At 40.3% G+C, this 23619-nt stretch overlaps 1 protein-coding gene across 9 annotated transcripts in view; it reads right to left on the minus strand.

The window, feature by feature from the left end:
- Positions 1 to 22314, minus strand: part of C14H8orf89 (chromosome 14 C8orf89 homolog) — a 30627-nt gene extending 8313 nt beyond the window's left edge. The window contains exons 1-6 of one of the 9 annotated variants that reach the window (XM_070802689.1): positions 21623 to 21887; positions 14231 to 15392; positions 8800 to 8966; positions 6155 to 6308; positions 3013 to 3109; positions 674 to 728 (exon numbers count right to left, since the gene is read on the minus strand). In XM_070802689.1, coding sequence (XP_070658790.1) covers positions 674 to 728; positions 3013 to 3109; positions 6155 to 6308; positions 8800 to 8926 — 433 coding nt within the window. In that variant the 5' untranslated portion in view covers positions 8927 to 8966; positions 14231 to 15392; positions 21623 to 21887. Of the gene's footprint in view, positions 1 to 673; positions 730 to 3012; positions 3110 to 6154; positions 6309 to 8799; positions 8967 to 14230; positions 15393 to 21622; positions 21895 to 22296 lie in introns of those variants that run through there. The other 8 variants (XM_070802690.1, XM_070802692.1, XM_070802693.1 and 5 more) reach the window with 8 other exon arrangements.
- Between the last annotated feature and the right edge of the window lie 1305 nt (positions 22315 to 23619).

Raw genomic sequence — 23619 nt, forward strand, 5'->3', positions numbered from 1 at the left:
TGGATTACATGGTAGCTTTATTTTTAATTTTTTTGAGGAACCTCCATACTGTTTTCCATATTGCCTGGCGGGGTACAGTCCATGGGGCTGCAAGAATCAGACACGACTTAGTGACTAAACAACAACAAATCATAAGGACCAGGTGGTCTCCAAACAATGATGAAGACCTTCCCTGACATATTCCTGACACCCATGAGAATAGTTACCCATTCATAAATCTTGACTTAGGAATGTTCTTCCTGTTTCTAAGCATATACCCCCATACGCTAGGTTAACTATAAATTTGTCCAACGGCCACTCGGTAATGCAGAGTGCAGCTACAGATGTTTCCAGTCGTCGTTCACCCTGGAACTCCCACCCTGTGAATAAGTCACCATATAATAAGCTGATCCATTGATTCAATGGCACTGTCTGCCTTGGTTTTCGGTCTCAAGGTGCCTCCTCATTTTGAGAGGTACTGTTTATTCGCTCCATCTTCCAACATGACATGATAAAGGCATGTATATAGTGAACACAACATGCACTTAAGTTGATAAAACAAGCACAGCTTAAAAGAAAAATTGACAAAACAAAGACAATTAAGTCAGTGGAAAGAAAGGAAGTTTTAAAAAAGATAAGTATTTTCACACCCTTCATAAGACAAGTCGTAGGAGAAAAAGATGATCCAGCTTACCTTTTGATTTCTCCTGAAGTGGTGTCACAGTACATGTGGGCTTAGTCTTCTTTAACCTAAAATTATATATTTTCATAAATTCACTTTATATAAATCCAGGGTACATTAATTTTTTAAAATACTTTGAGACAAGAAGCTTGCTTTCAGTGAAATTCACTTGTTGAAGGACATCATATAAAAATTAAATAAACATTAAAGGAAGGAAACTCCTTCCATCACAAATAACCACATCAGAGGCAGATATGAACCAACTCAGTATCTTGGTTTTTGCTAACAAATTTTACCAACGGGTGAGTGCTATGTCATCCTTTTCCCACCTTTATCTGAACTTATAACTAATCATGATTCAGGGAATGCTAGAGGAAGGGACTTAAGATTAATTAGCATAATATTTAGATATGCCAGATACCAGTTCAGTTCAGTTCAGTCGCTCAGTCAACTCTTTGCGACCCCATGGACTGCAGCACGTCAGGCTTCCCTGTCCATCACCAACTCCTGGAGCTTGCTCAAACTCATGTCCATCGTGTGGTGATACCATCCAACCATCTCATCCTCTGTCATTCCCTCCTCCTCCTGCCTTCAATCTTTCCCAGCATCAGGGTCTTTTCCCATGAGTCAGTTCTTCATATCAGGTGGTCAAAGGATCAGAGCTTCAGCTTCAGCATCAGTTCTTCCAATGAATATTCAGGACTGATTTCCTTTAGGATCTCCTTGCAGTCCAAGGGACTCTCAGAAGTCTTCTCCATCACCACAGTTCAAAAGCATCAATTCTTCAGCACTCAGCTTACTTCATGGTCCAACTCTCACATCCATACATGACTACTGGAAAAACCATAACTTTGACTAGACAGAACTTGGTCAGCAAAGTAATGTCTCTGCTTTTTAATATGCTGTCTAGGTTGGTCATAGCTTTTTTTCCAAGGAGCAAGCATCTTTTAATTACATGGCTGCAGTCACCATTTGCAGTGATTTTGGAGCCCAAGAAAATAAAGTCTCTCACTGTTTCCATTGTTTCCCCATCTATTTGCCATGAAGTGATGGGACTGGATGCAATGTTTTTTGAATGTTGAGTTTTAAGCCAGCCTTTTCACTCTTTTTAAGCCAGATACCAACTATCAGTTATTTGTGCTCTTTTTACCTATTAATTACCACAATTGGAATTTTGTCATAATCAACTTCTATTCCTACAAATAACCTAGATAATGAGTAAGTTATTAGAGGAAATACATCATGATCAAATTGGCCGTAGGTAAGATAACTCATAAGCATTCCAAATTTCTTGTAAGTACACTAAACTTACAAACCAGCTATAACTTTTTTCCCCTCTATCCAATCAAAACATATATTCATTCTTAATCCATGTAATACACTAAACAAAGTCAGCCTACATGGCTGCTTGGAGGTATCGGAGCAACTTATTACCATGGCAACATCACCTCTCCTAGACATCAAATATGGGTACAGTTGAGGTAAGTATACCTAGTATTTACACTGAGGTTGGAACTCAAGACCAGCCTTACTGATTGCTATGTAATAAGCTTTTAGTGGTCCCTAAGGATACTCCTCAGAAAAAAAAAAAAAAAAGATACTCCTCAGATTCTCTTGCACCTTCTGAGAGACAATTGAAATTCTATGATTAATCTTCTTAGTGTGAAGGGCTTTGTGCATGCCTGTGCTAAGTCGCTTCAGTTGTGTCTGATTCTTTGCGACCCTATGGACTACAGCCCACCAGGCTTCTCTATCCATGGAGATTCTCCAGGCAAGAACACTGGAGTGGGTTGCCATGCCCTTCTCCAGGGGATCTTCCTGACCTAGGGATCGAACCTGCGTCTCCTACATCTCCTGCCTTGGCAGATGGGCTCTTTACCACTAGCGTCACGTCCTCAAAAAACACAGAACATACATTTTTAAAAAAACAGTATCAAATATCAGAACAAATATCTTGTGCTTGGCTGCATAGAACTTTTAAAGATAACACTGGTGAGTTGAGAGGTCATATTGTGTCAGTTTCATAATATTAATTTAATGGAATTAAACTTACAAATCATTGCTTCAGGTCTGCTAGTATGACAGCTGATGGCAGTTTATCATATCATATGCAGAATAGTCAACTGTAACTTTTAAATGCACTTCACCTCTAGGACTATTTTCAATTACATTACCACAATACATCATCTTGCAGTTCACTGAAAAATTTTATCACTAAAGAAACTTAAAAACACATTAAAAACACATTAAACTTTTATCAGAGTATAAAATCAAATATCCATATATACAGAGATTTTTTTTTTTTTAAAGGGTAAGGGATTGTATACAAGACAGACAAAAATGAGTACTTTCCTGCTTTGCCAAGACTGTCCTTTCACAGGGCGTTGTGCAATATGTAGAGGAGAATAAAATACTTGTAGGCAACTTGATATGTTCTCAGTAGAATGGCTAAAATAAAGACACAGGAAAAAGAAATAATATTTACGTCCACCAAGCACAAACGCTGGGCTGGAAGAAACACAAGCTGGAATCAAGATCGCCGGGAGAAATATCAATAACCTCAGATATGCAGATGACACCACCCTTATGGCAGAAAGTGAAGAGGAATGAAAAAGCCTCTTGATGAAAGTGAAAGTGGAGAGTGAAAAAGTTGGCTTAAAGCTCAACATTCAGAAAACGAAGATCATGGCATCCGGTCCCATCACTTCATTGGAAATAGATGGGGAAACAGTGGAAACAGTGTCAGACTTTATTTTTCTGGGCTCCAAAATCACTGCAGATGGTGATTGCAGCCATGAAATTAAAAGACGCTTACTCCTTGGAAGCAAAGTTATGACCAACCTAGATAGCATATTCAAAACCAGAGACATTACTTTGCCAACAAAGGTGTGTCTAGTCAAGGCTATGGTTTTTCCTGTGGTCATGTATGGATGTGAGAGTTGGACTGTGAAGAAGGCTGAGTGCCGAAGAATTGATGCTTTTGAACTGTGGTGTTGGAGAAGACTCTTGAGAGTCCCTTGGACTGCAAGGAGATCCAACCAGTCCATTCTGAAGATCAGCCCTGGGATTTCTTTGGAAGGAATGATGCTAAAGCTGAAACTCCAGTACTTTGGCCACCTCATGCGAAGAATTGACTCATTGGAAGACTCTGATGCTGAGAGGGACTGGGGGCAAGAGGAGAAGGGGACGACAGAGGATGAGATGGCTGGATGGCATCACTGACTCGATGGACATGAGTCTGAGTGAACTCCGGGAGTTGGTGATGGACAGGGAGGCCTGGTGTGCTGCGATTCATGGGGTCGCAAAGAGTCGGACACGTCTGAGTGACTGATCTGATCTGATCTGATCTGAAGCACTTCGTAAACAGCATGGTTCTTAGCCACCACTCTTCCATTCTGTGTCTGAAGAACACTTGTCATAACATGAATGTATATATTCAAATTATTCTTCATTAAAGTAAGTAAATTCACACTCAAGTTAATGTAAAATATTAAGAAATCATTTCACATACAGCCAAATTGTAAATGAAAAAAATAATGAACTGAAATCCGATGAAAAAGGTAGGAAGCCAAATGAAGACTTAAAATCTAAAAATCAAATGGGTTAATTCAGGGGATGCTTTCTGGGTTTGCAGTTTCTTTAAGATGGTCATGTGATTGAAAGAAGACTGGTCTGTACTGAGACAAGGCCAAGTGTGCAGCCCTACACACTTTTACTCAAAGGGTGAGCTGAGTGTCAGGGAAACAGGTATCTTGATAATAAAAGAAACTCACTGTCCTTCAGTAGCTTTCACATGCATGTTTTCAATGGTCTCTCTTCTTTCTACATCCCCGCCATCCATCCTCTTTAACTGCTACCATCTGCTCCACTAGCAACTCACTGTCTCTCTTCTACCCTCTCTGATTCTGCATTTGTTCAGGCTAAGTTGCATTCAACTCTTGGTGACCCCATGGACTACAGCATGCCAGGCTTCCCTGTCCTTCACTATCTGCCTTATTTCATTATAACCTCACTTCAGAAAGAATGATTTTGGTTTTTATATTTTATAGCTTGACAGTCTGTCCTCAGATGATATTAAAAACAATGGCAAAAGCTTTATGTGTGTTATTGTTCATTTATGGTGTCATTTACAAAGTGAAAAAAGTCAAAGCAATGACAGGAAAATTAAATAAAATTAAATAAACTATGAATCTAACAATGAAATATTTTATAATGTGGCCAGTAAGGACTGTTTGAAGATTATGTAGTAATATGGAAAAACTGTACACATGTAATATTAAGTAAAAAGGGCCAGAATAAAAAATTGGAATTATACTAAAATCACAACTCAAATAAAAATCCATGAAAATAGAGGATGATAGAAGAGAAGCTCTAAGAATAAAAATGGGTATGTTAAAATGGGTAAGCTATCAAATAATTGTTTTTATTTTTTTCTCCAGATTTTCTACAAAATTCAAATTATTTATTTTCATAATTCAGATATAAACTATAACTTTTCATTTTTAGTATATTCTAGTTCTTTATATTATAAAAATTTACTTCAAGAGTAATTAACAAGACCAATAACACTAGTTGAAAACTTATATATATTCTAGATATATATTCTAAAATTCCAATTATGTGTGTGCCATGTATAACTAGATATCTTTAAAGCTCCCTACAGCAGGAGAAAATATGAAAATCTGCATTTTCCACTAAAGAGAGTAACTGGCAAGAAAGAATTATATTCATTAGGCAGAAAAACCTCTACATTCAGCAGTGTTACTACAAATAAATATCCAACAAAAGAAAATGCTTCATCTTTTTTAGGCTGGCAAAGTGAATGAGTACTACACATTCAACACATACTTCATGAAAAAATAAATAAAAGCAGGAACCAAATGGGGTATGAGACTATCTTACTAATTTTTAGGTCCCTTTGGAGAAAGAAGTTTTCTTTTAATGCTATCTGATTTGTAGAAGGAAAGGTATCCATAATAATGTTTTTAAATGCCAGAATTCAAAGTCAGTGGGACTTTTCTGGTTGACAAACTCATTTCATCTGATGGCAATACAAGCTCTTCATTAGGCTGAATTCTCATTCAGAATTTCCCCTCACACCACTTCAATCAAACTAGAAATGAAACAAGGTTCTCTATTTAGGGTACAGAAGCTGGTTCCTATTGTAGAGACCTTGTTTATTTATATTGCTAAAACTTTCAATATTCTCATGAGCAATCTATGCTAGAGCAATAAAAGTTGTTTTTTTTTTTTTTTTTTTTTAAAGTTAGTTCTTAAATTCTTTCTGGCAATGTTACTTGAAAACAGAAAAAAGTACCTACTGGTCAAACTGAATAAAAATTGCTAATTGAGATTTTAAAAAATTAAATCCCTTATGCAAAAAAAAAAGTTGTCAAGAAAGAGTTAGATTCACTAGCCAGAAAAATCTCTGTATTCACTAGTGTTACTTCAAATAAATATTCAACAAAAGAAAATCAAGTAGAAATAACCTACCTGACAGGAGGCATCTCGGTATCAGCATGCAGGAGTCTTCTACGAAACTCTAGTGGAGTGGAACTTACACTCTTTTGGCAATTTTGCAATCCTGGTAAATATGGCATTTTGACACATTCTTTGAATTCTTCTAGACCAAATGCTGTGGTGTATTCTAATTTAAAATAGTATTATAACCATCTGTATTATTTCTTGATTAAATGTATATAACTTCTTTTACACTAAATCAGTCATTAAGAAAATAAAATTAAGCTACTGTAATTGAGCTAACATCTTTTCCAAGAGAATATCTTTCAATTCCTAGAATAGGGACAGTAGAGAAGAGCTCATTATGGGGCTAAATACTAGAAGAAGGAAGGAGAGCTTCACAGATCTCCCAGAGTCATCACTGTCCTCTGCCTTCATTATTTTGGTCAACCAGAATTCCCAGAACATTAGATACCTTCACATGGAAAAACAGCTTATTCTCCAAAGAAGACCTACAGATGGCCAACAAACACATGAGTAGATGCTCAACACCATTAATTATTAGAGAAATGCAAATCAAAATTACAATGAGGAATCACCTCACACAGAAGGCCATCAAAAAATCTACAAACAAAAAATGCTGGAGAAGTCATCGAGAAAAGGGAACTCTCTTACACTGTTGGTGAGAGTATAAACTGATACAGCCTCTATGGAAAACAGTATGGCGCTTCCTTAAAAAACTTAAAAAAAGAACCAGCAATCACCCTACTGGGCACATAACCAGAGAAAACCATAATTCAAAAAGATACAATGAACCCCAATACTCATAGCAGTATATAGTCAGGACATTAAAGCAACCTAAATGTCCATCAGCCATAAAAGGAATCAGCTATACATTCCTTTATATGGCATAAAAAGGAACTCAGCCATTAAAAGGAACAAAACAGTCATTTGTAGAGATGTGGATGGACCTAGAGACTCTATACAGAGTGAAGTCAGGAAAAGAAAAATATCATATATGAACATATGTACGTGGAATCTAGAAAAGTGGTATAGATGATCTTATTTGCAAAACAGAGACACAGACACAGAGAACAAATATACGGATACCAAGGGGGAACATGCGGGTGGGAGCAGTTGGGAGATTGGGATTGACACATATACCCTAGGGGGAGCCTGGTGGGCTGCCGTCTATGGGGTCGCACAGAGTCGGACACGACTGAAGTGACTTAGCATAGCATAGAATAAACAACTAATGAAAACATAGTGTAGAGCACAGGGAACTCTACTTAGTGCACTGCGGCGACTGGAATGGGAAGGATGTCTAAAAGGGAGGAGATGTATGGATATGTATAGCTGATTCATTCTGCTGTACAGTAGAAAATAACACAAAATTATAAAGCAAATTAATTTATTTAAATTTATGAAATTATTAAATTTATTTAATAAAAATTAGTTTTTAAAGAGTTTAAAAACACTTTCAAGAGTCTTACAGTATCTGGTACTTTAAATCTTTCCTTCTTCCTACTTTTGTGTGATAATCAAGAGGCACAAATATAGGATTATCTGAGCTAGCAATGAGAGAGAAAAGAATTCCATTTCAGGCACTGATTTCAATTTTCTCTCTGCAAAATTCCACACCAAACGTATAAAGAGCAACATCTGAAGTATCAAGATGGCTTCTTCGACTGACCTTGCACATCACTGGTAAAACAGGTTGTCAAAATGTTAACAACAACCAAATTCAAAATGATGACAGTGAGTGGAAAAAACAGATTAAGAGATTAAAGTTTTGGATGATTTTTAAACTTGGAGAATTATTTTTCAAGCTTTCTCTACTAAGTAAATGTAGCACAGAAATAGAAAGAGTATTTAATGGGACTGGAGTTATATGCTCAAAATGCTATTTTGCAACTTTTGATTTTTTTCTTTTGGAAAAAAATTAGTTTCTCTTCATCAAAAATCATAGAGTCTTTTTTCAGCAATTAGATGTGGAGGTAGGAGAACAGACACACTGGTGTCTTCTGAGCACCTTTCCTGGGACACTAGAGGCAACACTGACAAACACAGCAACACACAAAAATGTCTGAATTTTGCTGCTTTCAAGAATTATATCTCCATCAATAAAGGGGAAGGCAGAATTCAGGGTAAATAGGAAATACAATTGTGTTTGAAATTAAGGGGGAAGCTTTACATTTGTATACAGCTTGACAGTTCTCAGGTTAGTCTTTAGTGAGCAACTATAAGATATAAGATACTTTCCACATAACTCACTCAAAAAGTAAAATTTTGGTTAGAATTATTAATACAAAAAGGTTCTGCTAAAGTTTTGGGTTTTTTAAAATATAAAAAACAACATGAGGTATTTAAAAATAAACACTACGCATAAAAAGAAGTATGATCCAACAGAGATACTACTACACTGGTAACAAGCTTAGGTCTTCAGAATTTGTTTCTATCGTGATTTACAGAAATGCCTTCAGTAAGTTATTTCTAATCTGCTTCCATTTCTCTTTTCCATAAGCCTAAGGTATTATCCTTCTTACATAAATGTTACAGAAATTATTTAACATCTCTTGACTGCTTAAAAAGGTATATGTAAAAAGGTATATGTAAATACGTAAATGAGGCACAACTTCTACATTTTATTAAGTAAAATAAGTAAATATGGAAGTTACCTTTCCTCATCTTTTGTGTTTCTAACACTGCTTTCCTCCAACTACTCTCAAAAAGAAAACCACCACCAAGGGTATTTCTGGTGACATTAGAAGGCTCACATTTGATTTCAGGAGACAGCACTGGCATTTTTTCTTCTTCTTTCAACAGTGCTGATGAAAGTGAGATACTGCATCAGATTCACAACACAAAATACAAAAGGAACAAAAAAGGTATTTCAGAAATTACATTTTTATAATTTGTTTTCCATCATATAAATATTAATATAGATTTAAATGAAAAGTTTACTTATAACATGTAAATACAGACCCTTGGGAATTTAAAGCAAGAGGCCTTCAAGAATATAGCTAAAATAAGTTGTAAGACTTTTTTCTTCTAAATATTTTAATGAATTCTTTCAAATTCAAGGTTACAGGTATTTGGCAACATAAAACGTTTAAAATCCAACAGCAAGTGTGTGTTGTCACTCAGTCGTGTCCAACTCTTTGCGACCCCATGGACTGTAGGCCACCAGGCTCCTTTGTCCATAGAAATCTCCCGGCAAGAATACTGAAGTGGGTTGCCATTTCTTTCTCCATCAACAGCAAGTAATAATCTACAAGACAATGTAATGCTTAGGATTCTCTCAAAAATATTACCATTATGCACCATGACCAAATGCAGTTTGTCTCTGAGATGCAAGGATGGTTTGATATATTAAAATTGACTAATGATATATCACATTACAAAATGAGAGATTTTTTAAAGATTACACGATCATCTCAATAGATGCATGAAACTTTTGATAAAATTCAACATCTTTTCATGATAAAAACTTTGAACAAACAAGAAACTGAGAGAAATTATCTCAACATTAAAAAAGGCTATACATGAAAAGCCCACAGTTAACATCATAATCAAAGGTAAAAATTGAATGCTTTCCTCTAAGATCAGGAATAAGGTAGTAATGCCCAGTCTCACAACTTCCATTCAACGTGGCACTGGCAGTCCTAGCCTTAGCAATTAGAAAGAAAAGGCAACCAGATTTGAAAGAAAAAAGTAAAACTGTCCCTGTTTTCAGATGGCATGATCATATACAACTCTGAAGACTCTACCAGGAAAAAAAAAAACTTAGAACTAACAAAGGAATTCAGGAACGTTGCAGGATACAAAATCAAGAAACAAAAATCATTTGCATTTCTATACACTAAAAACAAACTATCTGCAGATTCAATGCAATCCTTATCAAAGTTCCAATGTAAAGCAATTCAAAATTGTAGTAAAAACAATTCAAAAATTCATATGGATTGTAAATCAATGAGGTGTGAACACTCAGATCATTCACAAAAATAAACCAAATATGGCTTAAAGACTTAAATATAAGACATGACCCTGTAAAACTCCGAAAAGAGAATGTAGACAAATCACTCTCTGACATAACTTGTAGCAATGTTTAAGTCGGTCTCCCACGGCAATAGAAACAAAAGCAAAAGTAAACAAATGGGACCTAATCAAACTTATAAGCTTTTACACAGCAAGGAAGCCATAAACAAAATGGAAAGGTAATCCATGGACGGGGAGAAAATATTTGCAAATGATGCAACTGACAAGGCTTAATTTCCAAAATATACAAACAGCTCAGACAAGTCCATATCAACAAGACAAACAATCCAATTATAAAATGGGAAGAAGACCTAAGTACGCGTTTTTCCAAAGATGACATACAAGTGGCCAAAATGCATATGAAAAGATGCTCAGTATCTCTAATTATTAGGGAAATGCAAATAAAAACCACAATGAGGTATCACCTCACACCGGTCAGAGTGGCCATCATCAAAAAGTCTACAAATAGTAAATGTTGGAGAGGGTGTGGAGATAAGGGTACCCTCATATACTGTCAGTGGGAATGTAAATTGGTACAGCCACTATGGAAGACAGTTATGCAGGCTCCTTAAAAAACTAAAAACAGAATTACCATGTGATCTAGCAATCTCACTCCCGGGCATATATCTGGAGAAAACTAAATCGAAAAGAAAAGAAAACTCTAATTCGAAAAGAAAAGATCTCAGTGTGTATAATAGCAAAGACACAGAAGCATAAATGCCCATTAACAAGAGGAATGGATAAAGAAGTTGTGGAACTTACATAGAGTGGAATACTATTTAGTCATAAAAAGAATGAAAGATGCCATTTGCAGCAACACGGATAGACCTAGAGATTATCACACTAAGTGTGAAAGTAAGTCAAAGACAAATATTATGCAATATCGCTCTATGTGGAATCTAAAAGAAAAGTACAGATGGACTTAGTTACAAAAAAGAAACAGACTCACAGACATAGAAAAAAAAAAAATCATGGTTACCAAAGGCGAAAAGAGGGAGGGAAAAATTAGGAATATGGGATTAACACATGCACATTACCATATATATACAATAAGGATTTACTGTATAGTGCAGGGAACTATATTCAATATCTTATAATAAATTAAAATGGAAAATAACTGAAAAAAGATATATATACATATACATATAACCGAGTTACTTTGCTGAACACTTGAAACTAATATTATAAATCAACTATAGTTCAATTTAAATAAATAAAAATTAATATGGAACCACAAAGGACCCCAGATAACCAAAATAATCTAGAAAAAGAAGATCCAAAATAACCCAGAAAAAGAAGATGAAAGTTGAAGACAACAAACTTCCTGATTTCAAAAGATGTCACAAAGCTGAAGTGAGTAAAACAATATAACGCCAGCATACAGACAGACATATAGGGTAATGGAACAGAAGAGACTTCAGAAATAAACCCATACATATATAGTAAACTGATTTTTGACAAGAGTGCCAAGAATACACAACAGGGGAAGGATAGTCTCTTTAACAAATGGCATTGGGAAAACTGGATCTCCAAGTGCAAAAGAATGAAGTTGAACCCTTATCTTATACCATACAGAAAAATCAACCCATCAATACACAACATTCTTTTGAGTATGCTTCTGTTAAAGACACCTTGTTTAATATATATATTGTTGATGCATCAACACTGAAATCACAACCAATAGCACCAAAACTGAGGCCTGAAGAAGATTCTCTAACACACACATATTTTCTCTGTAAGATGCAGCACAGTCTTCCTGCACTTAGGAACAATATACAGCACTGGAGTACGACACATACAGTGAAATTAACAAAAAGCACAATAGTGTGAAAAATATGACCCTGAATAGACAGTGAAACAGAGAAGGCGATGGCACCCCACTCCAGTACTCTTGCCTGGAAAATCCCATGGACGGAGGAGCCTGGTGGGCTTCAGTCCGTGGGGTAGCGAAGAGTCGGACATGACTGGGCGACTTCACTTTCACTTTTCACTTTCATGCACTGGAGAAGGAAATGGCAACCCACTCCAGTGTTCTTGCCTGGAGAATCCCAGGGACGGGGGAGCCTGGTGGGCTGCTGTCTATGTGGTCACACCAGAGTTGGACACGACTGAAGCGACTTAGCAGCAGCAGCAGCAGACAGTGAAAAGGACACTTGTTTGTAGTGTGAGGTGAAACAAGACAGAGCATTGCCTTGTTTGACCTCCACTAGGAATTACATGTCAACCAACCCCAATTTTTGCCACTCTGCACATTTGCAAATGAGCAGGAATGCACAAATACCGATTTTGGAATTACAAATTAAGCTTTAATGAGTGGGAGAACTAGCCAATGATGGGATCCATGAATAATGAGGACTGACTGGAATTCATTGCGGTACTATGCCAAGGGGCAGGAATATTTCAGATGGGGTGGTAGAGGCGGCTTCCTAGATGAGGTGATCTCGAGCTGAGATCTGAACAGGCAGGAAGTAGCCAGAGATGTGTGAAGATGATGAGTGAGTGAGAGCACTCGTCACGTAAAGTGAGTACAAAGGGCCCACAAACCAGAATAAGGTTGGCACGTTCAAAGGCAGAAGATGTGTGTTCAGCACCTCTGCTGTCAGACATCACCCACATGTGGCTACTGAGCACTTGAAATGTGGCCAGTTGGAACTGAGATGTGCTGTGAGAGATACACACCCGATTTCAAAGACTACACGAATGCAAAAATATCTCATTAAGAATTTTCATGTTGATTTTATGTTAAAATGACAATTGTGGATATGTTGAATGAAATACAATAGCCCGCTACGTGTTTTAGTACATGCATTGGAACAAAGAAACAAGTGTCCGTTCATTTACCTATTTTCTACAGCTTCCTTTGGCCTACAATAAGCCCGGCTGAGTAGCTGCAACAGTGGCCCATAAAGTCTAAAATATATACTATATATATTTTACTAGAGTTGGTCAGCTCCTCCTCTAATTCATTCAATAAGCCTTTACTGAGTACTTACTAGGTGAAATTTCTGAAACGTAAATTATATATGCAACAGGAATTCTATTCTCTTTTCAAATGGCTTATATCTTGGGGTTCATGCATCTATTTTGGAGGCCATAGATATAACAGTGGGAGCTGTTGAAGGATTAGGCCTAAAGATTTTTAAATGTTGCTTTAACTTGAGCAATATTAGAAGGCAGATGGGAACGAGAAGGTCAATGAGGAAATTACTGCAATTGTTCAGGTGAATGGTAGTGAGCGTTCAAAACAAAGAAAAAGCAGATGAGGACTTGACTATCTGACTTCTTCTACCTTTGGATATGATAGGCATTCTCCACAACTGAAAAAATACCAAACTGAGCTCCAGCTTACAGAGAGAAGGAAGGGAAAAGGGAGAGGCGTTCTCCCTTTCTTTAAAGCTACTTCTGGGAAGTCATACACACAATTCTACTTATATCCCATTGGTCAGAACTTAGCCACGTGGACACACTGAGCTGTAAAGGGTCATGAAAAATGTCATCCGCTCTGGGCATGATGTACCCAGCTTAAAAATCAGGGGTCCTTTTACTAGAAAGATGAAGGAATAGGCACTGTGAGTAAACCTTAGCAGGCCTGCCACACTGGCTAAGGCAAAGTAACAATTTAAAAATGAGAACGTGTCATTACTTCCCTCCAAGTCTGATAATATAATGGGCTTCCCTGGTAGCTCAGATGGTAAAGAATCTGCTTGCACTGTGGGAGACCAGGGTTCGATCCCTGGGTCGGAAAGATCCCCTGAAGAAGGAAATGGCTACCCACTCAAGTATTCTTCCCTGGAGAATCCCATGGACAGAGGAGCCTCATGGGCTATAGTCCTCAGGGTTGCAAAGAGCTGGACACGATGGGGGAACGAACATACACACAAGTCTGATGATGTAACACAGGAACTATTCGGCAATGGTCCAGCAGAATATGAGCAGTATACTGCTTTAATTCTCAAACAAGAATCTCAGTACAGATGACAGAAGGTATTTTTACATATAGAAACAAATGATAGCTGCTATTACCATAATCATCATGATTCTTATTATTATAGGTCAAGAACCAATTAATACCTGGAGTCCAGGAGGCACTGCTTGACTCAGTGACTCTTCCGCTTTACCCTTCTGGCTAAGTGTGCAGTTTTAGATCTTTTCCTGTTCTTAGTCACACTGTCCCATTCTTGCCTTATGGTTTTCATCCCTTCATCTCCTTAAATACTGTAACATTTTTTTCCAAGATGTGTATTATTTTCAGTTTTTCAGCACAGATCTCCCATTTGCTGCATCCACTGGGTCTTGTGGATTCCTTGTATGATTTATAACCTTTGACTGCAAGCTCATTTTTATTTTTTAAAAGTTTTGGGCTCTACCGGGCCTCCAATGTGGTGTGTAGGCTTCTCTAGTTGTGGCTTGCAGGCTTAGCTGCATGTGGGATCCTTGTTCCGCGACCAGGGATTGAACCCGAGTTCCCTGCATTGGAAGGTGGGATTCTGGTTTGCTTGCTTTTTCGGCTGTGCTGGGTCTCCCTTGCTGCGTGGTTTTCCTCTAGCTCCAGCGAGCAGCGGTTACTCTCTAGCTGTGGTGCACGGGCTTTTCATCGTGGTGGCTTCTCTTGTTGCAGAGCATGGGCTTCAGAGCTGCCAGGCTTCAGTAGTTGTGGCCCCTGGACTTGAGAGCACAGGTTTAATGTGGTACACCAGCTTAGTTGCTCCAGGGCATGTGGGATCTTTCCGGACCAAAGATTCAATACCCGTCTTCTGCATTGGCAGGCGACTCTACCACTGGGTCACCAGGGAAGCCCCTACAAGCTCATCTTTAGAGAGATTGCTATCTCCAGGACAACAGTGCTCCCTGAGCTGTGGAAACCGCTATACATCTCTCCATATGCTCTCAAATGGTCTGTGCCTGGCCCTGGGTTTCAGAGGTATCAGGTCAGTCAATACACCAATTTCTTCTACTGTGGTCCCTGAACCACGTGATAATGTGACTTCACAACAAAAACCATTTTGTGAGGAAGCTAAGTGACAGGGAGAGGCCACCATAGAAAGGTTCCATGTGATATCCACAGCTAAGGTCTCGGTCCACAGCCAGGATCAGCCACCAGATGGAGGAGTGAGCCTGCCTGCAGGTGTTCCCAGACCTAAGCCTTCAAATCTTCCATGCGAGGCCCCAGCCATGGCGAAGCAGAGGCAAGCTGTTGCCGCCATATCCAAATTCCGGCACGGTCCCACAGCATCTGTGAGCACAATAAAGGGCTGTTTTGTACCATTACGTTTTGGAGAAGTTTGTGATGCAGTCATGGTAACTGGAACAGGACTCCTTTGTGACTCTCAGCTCCCAGCAGATGCTCAGCACTGCCTTCCTGTGTGAGCTTTCCTTCATTTCTGCCACCTGGGGATTTCCTCCTTTTGGTTCCTAGCTCAGCCACATGCCCATAAATGATCTTAATACACTTTACCCCTCATTTGAAATACAGGGAAGCCAAGTGGAGTCTCTTCCATGTCCGCTTCCTCTGCCACATTGGCCAGAAGTTCCCAGAAAAATGTTTCAAACAATGACATGAAGAACTGAAGAATTTAATTTCTTTTGTATGTAAAGATACTTAAAAGTCAATAAGCAAGTGAAGCCCAAGACAGTGTGTTAATTAAAAAACCAGATAACTCGTTACAGGAAAAAAAAAGAAAAACCCATACATGGCCAATAAAGGTTTGACCTCACTAATATTCAAATAAAAGCAAAATAACATAATGAGCTATGACTTCTGTCCTGAAAATAGTACAGACTTTTTTCTCTACTACTAGACAGTGTAAGATGGGGTTCAAGGAAGCAGGTACTCTCAGAAGATTTCACTGTAAGTGTTAGTGTGATATTTCCAGAGAGCAACCTAGCCATACTTATGTCTTTATAATTTTATATATTTTGGGCTTCCCAAGAGCCTCAGATGGTAAAGAATCTGCCTGCAATGCAGGAGACCAGGTTCGATCCCTAGGCTGGAAGATTCCCCTGGAGTAGGAAATGCAACCCACTCCAGTATTCTTGCCTGGAGAATCCCATGGACAGAGGAGCCTGGCAGGCTACAGTCCATGGGGTCGATTTTTTTTTTTTTAATATACGCTGGACCCAGAAATCCCACTTCCAGTTTATCCTAAAGGAATGATCAATGATACATGCAAATATTTACCTTCAAGGACGTCAAATCCAACAATTTTTTATAACAGAAAAGCAAAAAGACTGAAAACAGCCCAACATCAAAGAGTAGATGGTAATATTACCTTTATTTTTAGCTTTGATTAAACCAAAATAATCAAATGAACTTAAAAAAAGGCAAGCTGTGGATTTATTGAGAAAGCTAGTTGCTTATGTATCCACAATGCCAGTCACTGTGTTAGGAGTTGAAATACAAAAATGAATAAGATGCAAAGTGTACACTCTACTCAGGGGAACAGTAAATGAACGATTACAGTTCATTATGATACACATTGATGATAAATCTATGCTTAGATTTTGTGGGACAACAGAGCTTTTGCTGACCTAACCAAATTAGGGCAGTAGGAGAGTTTTGCTTTGGTTTTTTTTTTAATCATTTATTGATTGTTGGCTGTGCTGGGTCTTCCTTGTTGTGCAGGCTTTCTCTAGTTGTGGGGAGTGGGGGCTACTCTCTAGTTACAGTTCACAGGCTTCTCTGTAGTGGCTTCTTGTTGCAGAGCACGGGCTCTGGGGCGCATGGGCTTCCGTAGCTGTGGCACGTGGGCTCAGCAGTTTCAGCGCAGGGGCTCAGTTGTTCCGCTGCATGTGGGATCTTCTCAGAGCAGGGATTGAACCCGTGTCTCCTAATCTGGCAAGCAGATTCTTTACCACTGAACCACCAGGGTAGCCCAAGTTTTGTTCTGTTTTTGAGCAAGGTATCTGCAAGCAAAGCCCCACAGATTTTGATAAATAGAAATGAACTGTGGCAGAGAAGGCTGGATGCCCCAAGTTCTTTTTTCCTCTGGAGAATAGAGTTGTTCCTAGAAAGTGGCCACCTACCCTTGATTAGAATGCAGGTGAATGCAATGTGTAACACTTTCTGCAAGAAGCTTACAGGAAGCAGGCCTGCTTTTTTTTTTTTTTGAAGCCATTCAGCTTGTGGGATTTTAGTTCCCTGACCAGGGACTGAACCCGAGCCCTCTGTAGTAAGAGTGCAGCGCCCTAACCACTAGACCACCAGGGAATTCCCCTGGGTCTGCTTCCTCCATACTTCCTCCTTTCCCTCCCACAGGCTGCACTTAAACCGACAGTGAAGCTAATGAATGGAAAAGCCTTGATCCTAGTACCAATGGGAAAAAAGCTGCCTGCTGATCAGGAACATCTGCCTTGGAAGTGACCTGTAAGAAATGAATTTCTACATTATATAAAAAATGTTTGGGACTATTTGTCATTATAGCTAGCAATACCCTAATACATAGGGCTTCTCTGGTGGCTCAGATGGTAAAGTATCTGCCTGCTATACAGGAGACATAAGAGACTTGGGTTAGATCCCTAGGTTGGGAAGATCCCCTGGAGGAAGGCATGGCAACCCAATCCAGTATTCTTGCCTGGAGAATCTCACAGACAGAGGAACCTAGTGGGCTATATAGTCCATGTGGTCGAAAAGAGTCAGACATGACTGAAGTGTCTTAGCACTCACACAAATACACGCAATCTTTTATTCCCGAGGGTGAATATATTAGCTCTCTTCCTTAAACATGTTCATTAAGCATATACTATCTACAAGTCTATGCACGATAAAAGTGCTACGTGCATGACAAATACAAAGGTGAACTAGAGATTCTGCCTTCACAGAATTTCCAGCCCAGAAGGAAAGACAGTAGCCACTCACACAGCTATAAGGCAAAGTGCCACATTAAGGTCTTAGGAGAGCTAGACAGATAGATACATACATTATCTCACATTAGAAGAGTTCAAAGCAGGGAGATATAATTTTCATGAGGGGGCTCACAAAATACTTGAAATAAACTGGAAAATGACACTTAGATAGAATTTAGATCAGCTGAAATGCAGGTAGAGGCCCTGATGGGGAAGATGTGAAAGGAGGGGGACTTCTTGGCAGTTTGGTAGTTAAGACTTCACCTTCTAATGCAAGGGGTGAGGGTTCAATTGGGAGTTAAGATCTGATATGTCTCATGGACATAAACATCAAAACATTTAAAAAAAAAAAAGTAATATTGTAACAAATTCAATATATGCTTTAAAAATGGTCCACATTAAAAAAAAGAAAAAGATGTGAATAAAGCCCTGGAGAGTCAAAGACGCCAAGCAGCTCTGTTTTAGACAAAATGAGTATAGGACATGGGGGTGGAGATATATAACGTGGATCTAAGCTACAGAAAATTGAGGGCTATAGGTTTGGTTCGGAGATGAAGTTCTGCTTTGTTTTTTAATATCTACTTGTCTGGTCACACTGGGTCTTGGTTGCAGCATGTGGGGTCTTCGATCTTGGTTGCAGCATGAGGGATCTCCCATTGTCATCTCACTATTTGAGATCTTTTACTTGCAGCATGAGGGATTTAGTTCCCTGACCAAACCCAGGCCCTCTGCATTGAGAGGGCGGACTGTAGCCACTGGACTACCAGGGAAGTCCTAGAGATAAAGTTTTTAAGAGTTATCTATTTACTGGTGAGAACTGAGAACAAGATTGGACTAGATTTGCAACGGAGATTTTTGAGGGAGAAGAAAGCCAGACTCCCTTAAGATATATGATGGGTAGGAAGATAAAGAGGATGCAGAAAAGTGACTAGAGAGGGAAATAATCCAGAGGAAACCAGAATCATGCAAAAAACGGAATCATGTCCAATTCTACAGGAATTAGTAGAGCAAGAAACTACATATTAATAATACTGTAACACCAAACACATCATCTCACTGAATCCTCAAACCACCCAATGAAACAGTTCCCTGTCAACTACTGACCAGGCATTCAGACCCAACAAAGAACACAAGCTTTGCAGTTAAATGAACCTGGATTCTAATCTTGGCTCTGCTCTTTAAAAGCTGCATAATCATAGGGTCATGGGAAAATTAACAGTGCCTCTGACTCTCACAGAGTTGGTGAGGATTAAATTTTTAAATGCATGCCAAGTGCTCAGCACCGTGCTGGACATGTAATAAACACTCAATAAGTGGGAACTATTGTTTTTAAATACTAATAAACACAGGTTTGTTTGTTTTTTTTTCACCACAGCCTGTTTATGGAAATGTAAATCAGTAAAGACATTCTGGAAAGCAAGATTCCACCAACGTCTTTTTAATTACATTTGACCCAGCAATTCTGCTTCAAGGAATTCACTTTATAAAACTGTTCCCATGTGTAAGAGTGTTCACTATTGCATTGTTTGTGATAAAGAAAAACTGGAACCAAACTTAAGGATGTTTACATAAATTATGATATATCTATACCATATGATTATACATCTATATGACACATCTATGAAATATTCAATGAAGCTCTAAGTAAACTGATATGAGGGGCTTCCCAGGCGGTGCCAGTGGTAAAGAATTCACCTGCCAATACAGAAGATGTAAGAGACGTAATGTGGGTTTGATGCCTGGGTTGGGAAGATCCCCTGGAGGAGGGCATGGCAACCCACTCCAGTATTCTTGCCTGGAGAATCCCATGGATAGAGGAGCCTGGTGGACTACAGTCCATGGGGTTATAAAGAGTTGGACATGATGCAAGCAACTTAGAATGCAAGCAAACTGATATGAAAGGTATTCTCCATATCTTCTTAAAAAGGTAATTTCTCAAAAGAATCCATATGATTTCATTAATGATCAAAAACATAAGTGTAAAAAGAATGAAAGAATAAATACTAAATTAACTCTATGAAGTGTTGGAAAGTAAAGGAGTAGAAACTAAGGGGTTTCATCTTTAAGTCTGTATACTTCAGTGCTGTTTGAATAAGAAATACAACTGTATTATAACGCAATTTCAAAAATATAAGAATTTGAAAAAAAATGTCAGAAGTATTTTAGAAGAAATGCCATGTAATGTAAGATTTAAACTCACCATTAAAAATGTAGATGGGGTGAATTGTGGGGTTAGGATTGACATACATACACTATTAATACTGTATATGGAATAGATAACTAATAAGAACCTACAGGGAACTCTACTCAGTGCTCTGTAGCGACCTAAATGGGAAGAAAATCCAAAAAAAGAGGGAATATATGTATACTTATTTTTTTTATATTCCCTCTTTTTATATGTATACTTATAGCTGATTCACTTTGCTGTTCAGCTGAAACTAACTCAACAAACATTATAAAGCAACTATAGGCTCCTCTGTCCATGCGATTCGCCAGGCAAGAATACTGGAGTGGGTAGCCATTCCCCTCTCCAGGGTATTTTCCTGACCCAGGGATCAAACCTGGGTCTCCTGCATTGCAGGCAGATAGATGCATTACTGTCTGATCCACCACGGAAGCCCAAATGATCCAACAAAAATTGATTTAAAAAACAATGTAGATAAAAAGTCAATAAAGATAACAAACAGGGATTCTTACACTTCAGAAAGTATAATACCCTGAGTGAGTGAGTGAAAGTTGCGCAGTCGTGTCCAGCTCTTTGCAACCCCATGAACTATACAGTCCATGGAATTCTCTAGGCCAGAACACTGGAGTGGGTAGCCTCTCCCTCCTCCAGAGGATGTTCCCAACCCAGGGATTGAACCCAGGTCTCCCATACTGCAGGCGGATTCTTTACCAGCTGAACCACAAGGGAAGCCCTGAAAATGGTTGTAAATTTTCATTTATCTATGGAAAAGCTCCAGTTTTCATGTCTATGACCCTAGGAAGGCTGTAGAATGAGATGACCAGTACGACAGAACAGACCACCTGCGTCGCACAAATCTTTTCTAGCATTTTTAATCCCTCGAGGAAAAAAAGTAATAAATACACAAATTATATAGGTAAATCATAAGTGGGACAAGGAAAAATGGCAATGAAAAGCGGGCCAGAGCTATGTGACTAACACGGTCGGCATCCAAAGTGCTGCTGGGGAAGGAAGGGAGATGCCAAAGTAGTCGAAGAAAATAGAAACACATTCAATCCCCTCTTCAGTTTAAGCCCTAGGAGGGTCGGAGGGCGAACCCGTAAGGGTGTGTCCACTCGAGGGCCCACTGAGTGTGCTGGGAGTGCGGGAAGGCCTCGATGCTAAAGGCAGGTCTCTTCGCCCGGTCTTACTCGCACGTCTCTGCACCGGCCCCGCCCGCAGCCTCCGTCAGGTCCTCAAGCCCGGTCCCCGGCCAGCCCCTCGCCAAGAGAATCAGGAGACCACGTGCGTCAGGAAGCTGGTTCCCCTGGATGGGAGGGGGCCGGACCAGGTGACCTCAGCGACCCACCTCCCTTGCAGGCCTAACTCTAGGCCACCCCTACCCCCCGGGAGGTCCCTGGAGGGGCCCCCCCGGCACCGGAACCGGTGGCACTCACTGTCCCCGCAGCTCGGCCGTGGACGAGAGAAGCTTCTTCGCCGGCCCGGCCCGCGGCGGCGGCGCCCAGGTCTGCGGTTCCCGCAGCGGCTTCAGCGGGGGCAGCGAACCGCGCTGGAGCCAGCGGCGGCCCGGCGCCGAGCCCAACCCCCGGCCGGGACGGGCCGAGCTGCGGCAGCGGGGCGGGGCGGGCGGCCGCGCGCTCGCTCGGGCGCCGCTCTTGGGGCGAACATGCTCGGCGGCCGGCAGCCCGGCGACGCTCTGGAGGGCGGCGCGCCCGCCGCTCAGCCCCGCCCTGCTGGGCCCGGATGCGGGTGATACGGCTGCCGCCCCGCCCGCCCGCTACGCGCGCCCGTTGCTAGGCGCCGGGAGCTTCCCGGCGGGCGGTCACCTGAGGGCGTGCCGCGGGGGTCAGGGTGCCGCGCCAGGATGGTGCTTGGGCGGCGGGAGGCAGCCAGGACTTACTGGACAACTACTCTAGGGTGCCGCCGCCTGCGAGATCACGGCTGCAGGGGGTGGGGTGGGAGGAGTCTGCGGAAACGAGACTCAGTCCCGACAGCAGGTCAGTGCGGCATTAAAGTGGTGCCACGTACTATAGATGGAGTGGGTAGTGGGCACTTGGACAAGGTTGGTGAGGTGAGGCTCTCTGGGTTGCATTTTAAGATTCAAACTAACCAGGCTCTCCAGAGTACTGATGAGTCTAGACCAGCAGTACCTGACTAGCCAATCTCTGTGACTCCGTCGTCCCGAGTTCTCGTTTCCCTCACCGTGCCCTCAAGAATTCTGCGTTCTACGCCTCCTTTGTCGAGGTTCTTCGGTAGAAGGTTCGGCGGGGAAGCCTAGCAGCCTGACTTAGCCTATATATGCTCTTACCAAGTTGTTGTAAATCCTATTTCTTGACCTCTCCACTGGGGTTGCAAGTTTAGCCCTTCGGATTCCACAAAATCCGAAGTGCTGAAACTGCTCTCAGCATACCACTTTTCCGTTTTCATTAAGCTCGATACTAATCTTTCCTAGCTCCTCTGATTAAGGACTCACATTACACATTACAACTCACATTACACCTGGAACCTAAACCCTTCGTTGTGTGATCCCAGGGGTCAGGAAGGTTATTAGTCCGTTGACTAAATATGAGGTAATGACAAACCTAGACAGCATACTAAAAAGCAGAGACGTTACTTGGCCTACAAAGGTCTGTATAGGCAAAGCTATGGTTTTTCCAGTAGTCATGTACCGAAGGGAGAGCTGGACAATAAAAAAAGGCTGGGCGCTGAAAAATTGATGCCTTCTAACTGTAGTGCTGGAGAAGACTCTTCAGAGTCCCTTGGACAGCAAGATCAAACCAGGCAATCCTAAAGGAAATCAACCCTGAATATTCATTGGAAAAACTGATGCTGAAGCTGAAGTTCCAATACTTTGGCCACCTGATGCTGGGAAAGAACGAAGGCAGAAGGGGACGATAGAGGATGAGATGGTTGGAAGGCATCATTGACTCAATGTGAGTTTGAGCAAACTCTGGGAGATGGTGAAGGACAGGGAAGCCTGGCATGCTGCATGCAGTCCACAGAGTTGCAGAGTTGGACACAACTGAGCTACTGAACAAAAAAGTGGTATACTTAGTAGGCTGCACATTAAAAATCATATGGCGACTTTGAAGGGAAAAACCCTAGGCCTACCTCTGAATAAATTAAGAATTCAGTTCTGGGGTTGCACTCAGACAGTGGAGAACCACCCACTCAGATGGTTAATATCAATATCAGTGTATTAAATATACACTAATACTTAATGTGTCAAATGCTTACTATTAAAAGGTATGTTTTGAGTCTGCTATTGCCCCCCCTCCCCCTTGGCTATCATCAAATGGCTACTTAAAAAGCTTGAGCCAATCTAAAAAACCAAAGCCCTTGCAAGGCACCAGGCACTGTTTTAACTGCTAGAACAGAGGTTAAGACTCAAACCTGATTATACTCAAACATGGAAGTGGCTGGGTTAAGCAAC

Source organism: Bos indicus, chromosome 14 (assembly GCF_029378745.1).
Source record: "Bos indicus isolate NIAB-ARS_2022 breed Sahiwal x Tharparkar chromosome 14, NIAB-ARS_B.indTharparkar_mat_pri_1.0, whole genome shotgun sequence".
In the NCBI taxonomy this organism is placed as follows: domain Eukaryota; kingdom Metazoa; phylum Chordata; class Mammalia; order Artiodactyla; family Bovidae; genus Bos; species Bos indicus.